The 10,907-nt window shown below is 42.4% G+C and overlaps 1 protein-coding gene across 1 annotated transcript; it reads left to right on the top strand.

The window, feature by feature from the left end:
* Positions 1-330: 330 nt before the first annotated feature.
* On the top strand, positions 331-9,241 carry LOC308173011 (meiosis-specific coiled-coil domain-containing protein MEIOC-like; the record flags this gene model as incomplete). The annotated part of the gene is made up of 5 exons (XM_080547978.1): positions 331-341; positions 6,322-8,053; positions 8,322-8,450; positions 8,627-8,807; positions 9,069-9,241. 5 exons carry the CDS (start codon positions 331-333, stop codon positions 9,239-9,241), a joined length of 2,226 nt encoding a protein of 741 aa, XP_080404104.1.
* Positions 9,242-10,907: the final 1,666 nt, after the last annotated feature.

Here is a 10,907-nt window from a genome sequence, read left to right as displayed (position 1 = left end):
GTACATTGAATCAATAGATTAGATGAATCCAATTGTAATTTACCTCCTTAGAAGTGTACTATGCAGGCATGAAAATCACTCACCTTACGGAGAAATTCGCAGTTTTTAATCCAAAATTGGTGACCTACCTGAACCGTGTAGATCCAATGAGAAATTGAGGGGGGGTTTTGGCGGAGCATACCCACAAAAAAAAGACGAACATGTGCGTGCGTGTGAAGGGCTGTGCGTGTGAAGGGCTGTGCGTGTGAAGGGCTGTGCGTGTGAAGGGCTGAAACTATCATGTGCGCACGCGTGAAACTCCTTGGTGAAGGGAGCCAATACAGCGTAGCTATGAGCGCGAGGTAGGGATGCACCGAATTTAAAATTCTTGGCCGAAGCCGAATTTAAGGAAACATTGGCCAAATACATACCGGCAGTTTTTCATTTATTTTTGTACCATTGTATAAACTAAATACATTTTGCTTTTTATCCATGCTTTTCAAAGTTTTTTTTTTTTTTTTTACTTTTATTGAACATTCCAGCAGACATTAGGCTCTATACCAACAAAGCACAATAACTGAAAATAAATATATAAGAACAGCATTGCACTTTCAGGGCTCGACATTAAGGCTTGTCCGCTTGTCCGGGACAAGTACATTTTATGTTCGGACAAGTGGACTTCCTCCTGCAGTTGTCCGATGGACAAGTCAAAACAAAAAAAGAAATCAATATGTATTAATATCTGCAAAACATTAATTCCTCCTTCCGATCTGAATAGTAAAAAAAAAAAATACAAGAAAAGCGATGCCTCGCCTCATTCTCGCTGAGGCTATTTCAGTCACTAGTCTGTCACTAGACAGGAGTCACTCCTGTCACTAGAAGGTCACACGCTTGTGACCTTCTACCGCTGCGCAGTGGAGAGCATCCTCACCTACTGCATCTGCGTGTGGTTCTCCAGCTGCACAGCCGCAGAGAGGAATGCACTACAGAGAGTCGTGAGATCGGCCCAGAAGATCACCGGCGCCCCCCTCCCCTCTCTGGAAGAGCTGTACAACACACGCTGCCTCAGGAAGGCCTCCAAGATCTCCAGAGACCCATCCCACCCTGGGTACGAACACTTTGCTCGGCTGCCCTCGGACAGGCGGTTCAGGACCATGTTCGCAAGGACAAACAGACTGAAGCTCAGCTTCTACCCCAGGGCCATTCAGGCCCTGAACACAGCAAAGACCTAGGTTCTAGGCCCTGGACAATCTAGACAATTTGATGGCAGCTACTAGATTGAAATCAAGTGCAATACTGAAACACAACTGTGAACATTTCAAACCTGCAAACTGCGACACTTTAAATGAATGTGCAATAACACTATGTGCAATATGACAACCCTCGGGTACATAAGGTTCAGAGATAGGAAATGTTAGAATAGGTATAGCATAGCATAGAGTACAGCACAGTGTTTTATTTGTATAGTATAGTATAGTGGATAGTGTACATAGCCTTTATTTATGTAAACCAGCTCTTTTCCCTTCTTGTTTTTAGTTTTTTTTTCCTAGCACCAGGGGAGCCCCCCCTCCCAAATTTCGTTGTTTGGTACCTGTACTATATCAATGACAATAAAGACCATTCATTCATTCATTCATTCATTCACTAGTGCCGTTCGCGTGAACGCATATTCGCTTCTTCTCAATGCCGCTTATTTTCATGTAGTTCTATATTTTAGGTTTGAAGTTTTAAGACCAGCACATCGCAATGCGAACTTCAGAATGACACTAATGATAGATTTCTCACTTTGAATATAGGATACTATCCAAAAGCTAGCAAATAAGATTGCTTCCATTGGGGAGGGACCAGGGCTGGACTGGGACAAAAATTAGGCCCTGCCATGTGGCTCAGACCGGCCCAACACAATCGGTCCGACACCGCCGATCAACATGCTGGCAGTCTGTTGAATATACCATTTGTAAAACCCCCTATGTAGCTCAAGCCCCTCTTGCCTATCACCTACACCACATCCACAACACACTCCAAAACCTGGCGTTTCTTTCTTACTTGCTGCCTATGAGCAGACATCTGACTGCCAGCAAACTTGCTCTGGATATCTCCTTTTCTACTTCTTAGAAAATAGGCTTCAGCACACTTTCGGTGTGTAGCACTCTTTTCATGCTCCTCCACATTCTGTTGCGCACGTCTCCATTCTGTCATTCCAGTAATACATTTTCTGGGGTCAGTGCTATTGCCAAATGCCATACAGACAAAACAAAACAATGTATGCTGTTCTTCGCAATATGTGAGCCACTTCCTACTGGTGCCATCTGCACATGTGAAATACTTTTGTGCCGCTGTATTTTTGGTTCTCTGCTGAGGGTGGTAATCTAAAAAGTGATCTAGCATGGAAGGCTCAGGACAGGCAAAGTAATTGAAGTCCTGAACGTGGCACTCTGTTTCCTCTGTTTCATCTTTTTCTCTCTCCTTTTCCTCTCTTTCCCTGACACTCTGCTTTTCTGGGGAGGGCAGCAGCAGCTCAACCTGGTTCAACAAGACATGGACAGAGAAGTAAACTAACTGGTTGTCAAAATCAGCAAAGTTCTCATTTACATGTACACACAGGCTGCATGATTGCATTATGTTACACCAGAAGCCCAGTCATTTCAAATGGAAGGTTGCAAGACAACATTATTGGGTTGCAGACTGCATGAGTTTTATTTCTCCATGCAATAAAAAGCATTCATTAGTTCTGAACTAGGCTAGTGTAGATTTTTTTTTAAATATTTTTATTTTCAAATAAAAAGTATTATTAACACCCATTGTTGGTATTGCATTTATGTCAGTGACAGTGATACCTCAACTTGCTAGCTAGCAACAAAATAGAAAGTCACAAAATGCAGAACACCCCCATCTAACGTTAGCTATAGAGTCCACAGCCAAGCAGCACTAACGTTACACCACGAGAGAGATCACTGTGTGTGTGCATGAATTCCAGCCAAGTCCTGGTGAAGCGCAATGCAATCATGCTGCCTGTACGGGTTAGCATAAGTCATAAGACATTCTCTGCTGCTGCTCCCTTAATCTGGCCAATGCAAGCGACTAACATAACTTTGCTTTTGTAAAACCAAGTAACAACATTGCTTACCTCTCTAGCTGTGTCCTCTGTCTCCTCCTCAATTGCTAACGGCACATCAGTGCTACTGCTAACGTTAGTTAGCGGTAAAGATTTTGCTGTGGCAGCCGCAGCTGTAGTAGGCCTAGCCCCCACAGTCGATGCAGAGAACATATCTGTCAGTTTCTGACATTTTGAGGCATCCTCTGCTAGCTTCTTACTTTTTTTCTCCCTAGTTTTCTGGGCACCCCCTTTCACTATCTTATCTACGGACATGACACTGTACTTGGGTTGTCGGCCGAGGGATCAGAGTGGGGGAGGGGGCCGATGGACAGCAGGTGTGTGATTGGGCCAGCCCATGTGTTAGTATAAACGGGGGCCGCCGCTTGATTCAGCGCTAGTTGATGCCGCGCTATTTTGGGCTGCGCAAGTTTTTTTTTGTATATTGTAGATTGTATGTAGATTGTATGGCCAGTCCAGCGGTGGGAGGGACTATAGTTACAATTTGTTTTGTAAATATTCCTAGATATTCATCCCTTTTGTGGCCAATCTTAATCTAAAAGGGTTAGGGTAATCACTGATTACCCCATCGTAATAATTTAAAATAATTACAAAATATTGTTTAATGAATACATTTGAAAATGAAGGATACATCATTATCAAATCAATAGTAGTCAAATGTGTTATTTGCATACACATACTCACTGGCCACTTCATTAGGCACACCTTGGGGTTGGACCCCCTCTTTTGCCTTCAGAACTGCCATAATTCTTCGTGGCATAGATTCAACAAGGTGCTGGAAACATTCCTCAGATTTTGGTCCATATTGACACTATAATATCACGCAACAGCCCGTCTGGCACCAACAACCATGCCAGGTTCAAAGTCACTTAAATCACCTTTATTTCCCATTCTGATGCTTGGTTTGAACTTCAGCAGATCGTCTTGACCATGTCTACATGCCTAAATGCATTGAGTTGCTGCCACATGATTGGCTGATTAGATATCTGCGTTAACAAGCAGTTGAAAAGGTGTACCTAATGAAGTGGCCGGTGAGAGTATAATATATTATTATTAATATTATTGCTTTTTCAAAATCTTTGGATTTGGACAAGTAACTTGAGCTCTCGGACAAGTAAAAGATAAGTTCACTTGTCCGAAGGACAAGTACCGTACCTGAAAAAGCTTAATGTCAAGCCCTGACTTTTGATCGTTTCATCAAAAAATCTGTCATCTACTCAGGTTTTTTCCTGGCACAAAATGAGGTGTTATGACAGAGAAAGTTTGTTAGTCCTTGTTAATGGCAGTAGTAGCATGTCAGTCTAAAACCTATTGTTGACTGTCTGATCAATAGAACTTTTCAGCGATTGAAAACCCTGATAGACTTCAAAACTGATAATTTTGCAAATAATACATTAAAAGTAGCACTGACTAACGCTAGTAGGCTCAACTTGTCATTCTGGATAATGAAACAGCAAGCGCCGGTTCTCTGTTTTGTCTTGTGTGCACAGCTATTTCGCTAGTAAACACGAAAGCTAAGCTTATTTGCAGTACAGCGCCACCAGGGTTAGGGTTAAATAGCGCCCCCGCCACCATGTCGGCGCAATGCCATAATTGCAGTTAGAAATGACATAAATACACAGAGTGCAACGCTTGTAGAAAATACGACTGTCAAATACGACTGAGTTTTGATGAGAGCTGGAGGCGGCAAGAAATATGACGGAGACGGCCGCCTCATAATTCTCTATGCAGGAACAACCCTGCTACTATTTGGCGGTAAACTGCTACTATTCGGTGGTCTTTTCACACATTCGGCCCAATACCGAATGTGCTTTTTTTGCTATTATTCGGCCGAATACATTCGGTGGCCGAACTTTCGGTGCATCCCTAGCGCGAGGTGCCTTGGGCTGTTGGTCAGGTAAAGTTACTCACACTGGTGTCGGTCGTAATAGAGTGCAACGTACAGCAACGTGTTTGCTGAGAGAAAGAAGAGAATGACTCAAGTCGCTCAACTGGTGATGGAAGTCGCTAACCCTTTATTAAAGCTGCGCATTTCATGAGAGAAGTTGTCAGTCCCGTCTCTTATACAGCATATGTGGACATGTAAAGATACTTTATTTGCACTTAATTATACATTCATACTTTTGTTTTTGTGCAATATTGTAATTCTGCATGTGACCACCACTAGAGTAAATCTAAAAGAAATCAGATATGAGCATTTGGAAGCTCATTTTTCCACCAAAAACTTGGGAGGAGCATAACCCTGGGACCCCCTAGCAGGTATCCTTCTCACCTTTTTCACCCCTGACCCATTTTCATGCCTGGTACTATTGCGCTTCTCCACTACCGTCCCGTACCGTACCAGAATGCGTGCGCCCGGTTTGTTTTACTTTCTCCACTGCCAACTGGGCCTTACTGGGCCGTAGTACCCGTACTGATTTTAGCTACATTTACTATCTGCTACGATTTGTGATGCTGCAGACCGTTGATTGGTCAATGGAAATCGTCACAATAACCTCATCCCAGGTTGATATTCCAGTTCACCGCTAACCGCCATTTTTAAATACCACAACAGATTTCGCTTTAGGCAAATGTCATTTACTTTTTCTGTAATTATTTATTAATAAAGATTTGAAAAATGTGTGCGTTTTTCGATAACGATGATGCGGACACTCACACATGTGGTTTACTTAATACTGTTCAGCACTTGAGGTTACATTCAATGCATGACTTGTGCTATATAGGCTAAATAAAATTATTAAAACAGCAAGTAACAGGCACGTAACATCCATATGCTGTATAAATTAAGACTACCGAACAAGACACCGGAGCACCCTGTTCCTCTGCAACAAACGCAGAGATTGTATGAGCGCCCCGGCGTCAGTCCAATGGAAGCGTCAAGCACAGCCTTTCCATAGAAATACATCGCTCCCTGTCTAACTTTATATATCTAATGTTACATGTTTTAAGGCTGATCTGTGCAGGATAGTGCTGCATTTTGACATAATTAATGTCGCATTTACCCCCGTTGAGCTGTATAGCGGCACTTATTAAAGTGAAGTGCTCTTATGACGCTTAACTCCTCCTACTGTCCCGGCTCGCTCCAGGTCTGTTGAGTATAATGGAGAAGCGTTTCTGAAAATACGGTACGGGTAAGATATACAAAACTGTGCCGTCCTGTGCCGTCCCGGTCTGGTCAATGGAAAAGAGCCATATGTTAACCTTTACATTCTCAATTCCCCTTCCAGGACACCATCCGATTTGAAATCTATCTGGTCTCCTAATTCAATGAGGGAGGATTGTCCACAGTACTTCCAGTCTGAGTCAAAAATCCAGCCCCACTATGCCTTTCCGCCAAACCATGTTTATTCTGAGCCTTTCGATAAAGCACAAGGACAGTCAATGAACAGAGATTCTGAAGAGTGTTATCAGCGTTTCAATGGCGTTGACAACAGTGAGCAGTGGCTCTTTTCTTCCTGCAATGGAGATATGGACGCCTACTCCCTACAGACCAAACAAGTGCAGAAGCCGCCAGGTCTTCCAGACCTGCCCAATGTGGGGAACTCCTACCTGCCAAAGCCTAGACAGAATAAACACGAGGAGTACAATGCAAATGAAAAGGTTGGAGGGTTCAGTGGTTCATTGAATGCTTTCTCTGATCACATTGATGCGTTTGCACCTCAGTGCCAAAGCAGTGTCAAGCCCAGAAGGACCAAGCCAGGACCAAACCGTACCATGCAAGATGTCAACAAGCTGGCCAGCGGAATCCAGGCTTTAATGGTGGGTGAGCAGCAGGACAACTCATGTGGCAGGGAGCCCCAGAGCAGACAGACAGTGCAGATGCAATATGAGGACAGCATGACTGAACAGAGGAATTTTACCAGCTCCAGAATACCAGCGCACAGCACTCAAACCATACAGTTCAAAAAGGAGCTGGGAGGGGAGCTTGGAGCTGTGCAAAGAGAGACTGATGGAGGGTTAAGGAAACACCCATTGCAGAGTGACTTTGGTTCTAGAGATACATCTGGGTTTGGTCCACAACATGTTGAATACTTTCAGCAACCAAAAGCACTCATTGCATCTTTGAATCCTCGAAGTTCTTATCCAAATAAGATGGCCACCCAGAAAGGACCCTACTCCCACTCCATGAACCTGAGCCTGAGTCAGTATGCTCCCCATCACAGCCAACAGAACCAGATGCAAAATAAACTCAAGCAGCCAAGAGGAAACTGTGTATCATCTGGGCCGTCCAAAATGCTGTCACACTCTGTGTCAGAATGTGTACCGCAGCACTCCCAGCAAATGCAGAGAGGTGCATCATGTATTCCAGATTACAGTCAGGAGGATGGGCCGACCCTCCAGAGCCGGACAGGACAGAACCAGGTTGTGACAGGCATGGATGGGCTGAGGAGGGGAGCTGGGGATGGTGACTTTGAAATGCAGCTGGACAAGAACAGGATGCATATGGCTGGCCTAGTGGGTGAGGGATGTACCCAGCGGCACTTTGACGGGAAGCCACGGCCCCAGACAGGCACTCATATAAGAGAGGGGGAAAAGAAACAGGGGCTCCTGCAGAACCCTTACATCGACCTACTTGGGAGCATGAATAGATCTCAGAGATTTGGAGGAGGAAATGGCACGGGAAAGACCCAACCTTTTTTGCCTTACATGAACCCAGTAAATGATCATAGACAGAGCTCCTGTCACGTGCCGATGAACTACAACTCCAGATCATCATTCCCTTATGGCAGCCCCATTCCCCTCATGGACCTGAGTGACTTGTTGCCAAACAGTGACTTTGCAGGTTTCAACCCGTACTTCGATGACCTGATGAGGTCTGGTGGAGAGGGTATGTATCCTGGGATGACAGGGATCAGGTCCCCAAGGATGATGAAGAACAGAGGACCCATGAGTCAGCTCCACTTCCACTTGGAGGAGTGTTATGAGCAATGGAGGGTCTTGGAGAAGGAGAGGAAGGAGGTGAGCATTGAGAATATGAGCCCAATTTTATGAGTGTGGAAAGAAGACAACATTTATTAGGGTTAGGCCTAAATTCAAACAACAAAGCGGTCACCCTTTGGTGAACAGCTGAGGGAACTACTAATCCCAGATTTCCAAATGAGTAGTACATCTCTGCTCATGTCACCACTGTATATTACTTGCTTATAATATATCGAAGCATACTATGTTTTGTATATATGGTTTGACTGTTTGGTGTAACATTTTCTTTATATGTTTTCTGTTTTAGACAGAGGTCATCCTTATCAAGAGCTATCCAGGAAAACTGATTGCAGCTGATTGCACCCTTCCCAAGATCCCACCAAACCCTTCAAGAGTCGACGGTCTCATAGTGGACCAGATAAGAGAACAGGCCAGGGTGAGATTTCAAGTTATTGTCTTTTAAACTGTCTACAGTCACACAAAATAGGATATTTATGTACATAACAGCTGCTGTGTGAGATTGACACCCATCTACTGAAGTAAAGCAAGTGTTTCAAATTAATTTGCGGTCATACCTTTACCTGTAGTATTAATTGTTTTATTACATCTTAGGTGGTGAGCCTTCTGGGTAAAATGGAGCGTGTGCGCAGCTTCCCCCTCCATGCCAACATTTTCTCAGCTTTGGACAGACACCGACAGGCTATTTACTTTACCCAAGCCAGACGCAAAGAGGCATTTGTCATCACGTCCAACAGGCAAAGGCAGAGTAGTGCTCATTTCAGAGAGGACACAGGTAATTCAACACTACCATGTAATAAATGAGCCACTTATTTTAGTTTTTTTAAGCTCATCCTGCATTTATCAATGATGTCTTCCAATATTGTATTGACGATTTGTGATTCAATTGCGCCCTCTATATTCTTTCCTGGGAAGGTAGCACAACTATCTTTTTTGCCTTCATGTATTATTGATGAGCAGCTTGCTCAGTTCTAATAAAAAGGCCTACAACAGGAAGGTGTTAAATGACTGGTTTTGTCTGCTTATTTTGTGATAGACAAAATCCTGCAGCTTGCCACAGCACTGAGGGACCTCTGTACAACCACAAGGAAGTCCCGCACTGCCCTGTGGTGTGCCCTACAGATGACCCTTCCCAAATCCACCCTTCCCAAATCCACCATTGAGAAGCTGGACGAGCAAGGAGACAGTGAGTCCACTTCTGAGGGATAGTGGTGTTCTAGTGGATAGTGAGTTGGACTTGTGATCGGAAGGTTGTGAGTTCAAATCCCGCCTGAAACCACACCACTACTAGTGTGCCCTTGACACTGAGATAGACACGGTATGGGTTTCAAGAAGGGTTTCGAGAAGGTGGTTTTTTTGCCTAGCTTTTAGCTAGTGTGTGTTTATTTCATCTTGCACTTTTACGCTTATTTCCTTTCTCCTATTTCTTGTTTTATTGGGTTGTATTTTGTATTAATACATTTTCATGTTCTTTTTGTTTGAACTCATGTTCCTTTTTTAACTTAATCTTGTTAAACTTAATCTTGTTAAATATTTTATTTATAATAGTTTATGTAATTTTGGAATTAAAATCTTTTTATAGGGTCTCTGATTTGCATAGGAATCAATTACACACTGTGGGGATCAGGTTGTCATTACAAAACTGCTCAGGAATGGGACCCTGAAGCCCAGGGAGACTGACCAAAATCTACAAAGTTGAATGATGGAGAGAAAAAAGCACAGTCAATGGGGCAACATCATGTCAGTCACTCTACACAAGTGGTATATAACCAAGTGTCCAAAAAGAATCCCTTAATGAAAAATAATCTATCTCATTTCCATAATTGTGTTGCAACAATGAATTCTAATGATACAGCAAATGGCTGGAAATGTGTTTATTTGATTTTACTACAAAGCATTAAGTTTAGTGCAAATCCAACACATGCAATGTCGTTTCCACACCATCCCTCATGGAGGATAGTAGTAGCTAGTAGCTACAGTACATCAGTTTGTCAGGTAGTGACATCCTAATCTACATAGTGTGTAATTGATTCCTATGCAAATCAGAGACCATATAAAAATGAAGACATTGATTCCAAAATTACATAAACTATCCTTGCATAAAGATCAATTGAACTTATTGAGTGATTTGTTGATGACATTTGTGACACAGTCTGGTGAAGATTTAATGTTCAGACTTTTATTAACTTTTAATTTGATATTCTGTTCTCAGTATATTTCTTAAGAATAACTAATTGTGAATCATAAGTAATAATTGCATTTTCCTAAATTGAGTGAACATGGTAATGTAAACAAACTTTTTTCACATTCCATGGTAACACACTAATCAATCGTCAACTTTTAAAGGTTTGAGTGTTTTGTCTAACCTGAAATTCAACACAGTAATTTAGTTGTTTCAGTCAGGAATTTTAACATGTATCGATTGTTGCCCTTGTTTGATGTTATTCTTATTTTGAAATAGATTATATTAATGTCAATCACACTACTAGCTAATTCCCAAATTATAACAGAATATGAACACCTTACGGTCATATAACAACGACGTTTTATTGATGACCACTATTAATGAAGTATTACAGATATATGACAGGAATAAAAGGTTCAAACTCCTGTATTTTTACGGTTCCTGTTTGAAATGAATTTTTCATGAAAATTGCCTTTTATGTATTTAGTTTTTTCTCGTATTTGTGAAATTCTGTATGCTATTTTTATTGTGAAACATTATGTTGGAATAATTTTTTTTAATTGTTTGTTGATCTAAATCAGTGGTTCTCAACCTTTTTTGGGCCAGCCCCCCTGTCCATTATCCAGGCCTCTTACCGCCCCCCCCATCAAAAAAAGTAGGCTTATTTTCTTCGCTAAACATTAATGTTGA

The sequence above is a fragment of the Nansenia antarctica genome, assembly GCF_963989245.1.
Source record: "Nansenia antarctica genome assembly, chromosome: 18".
In the NCBI taxonomy this organism is placed as follows: Eukaryota; Metazoa; Chordata; class Actinopteri; order Argentiniformes; family Microstomatidae; genus Nansenia; species Nansenia antarctica.
The sequence above is the reverse complement of the archived record's forward strand: the minus strand, read 5'-3'. Positions and strand labels throughout refer to the sequence as shown.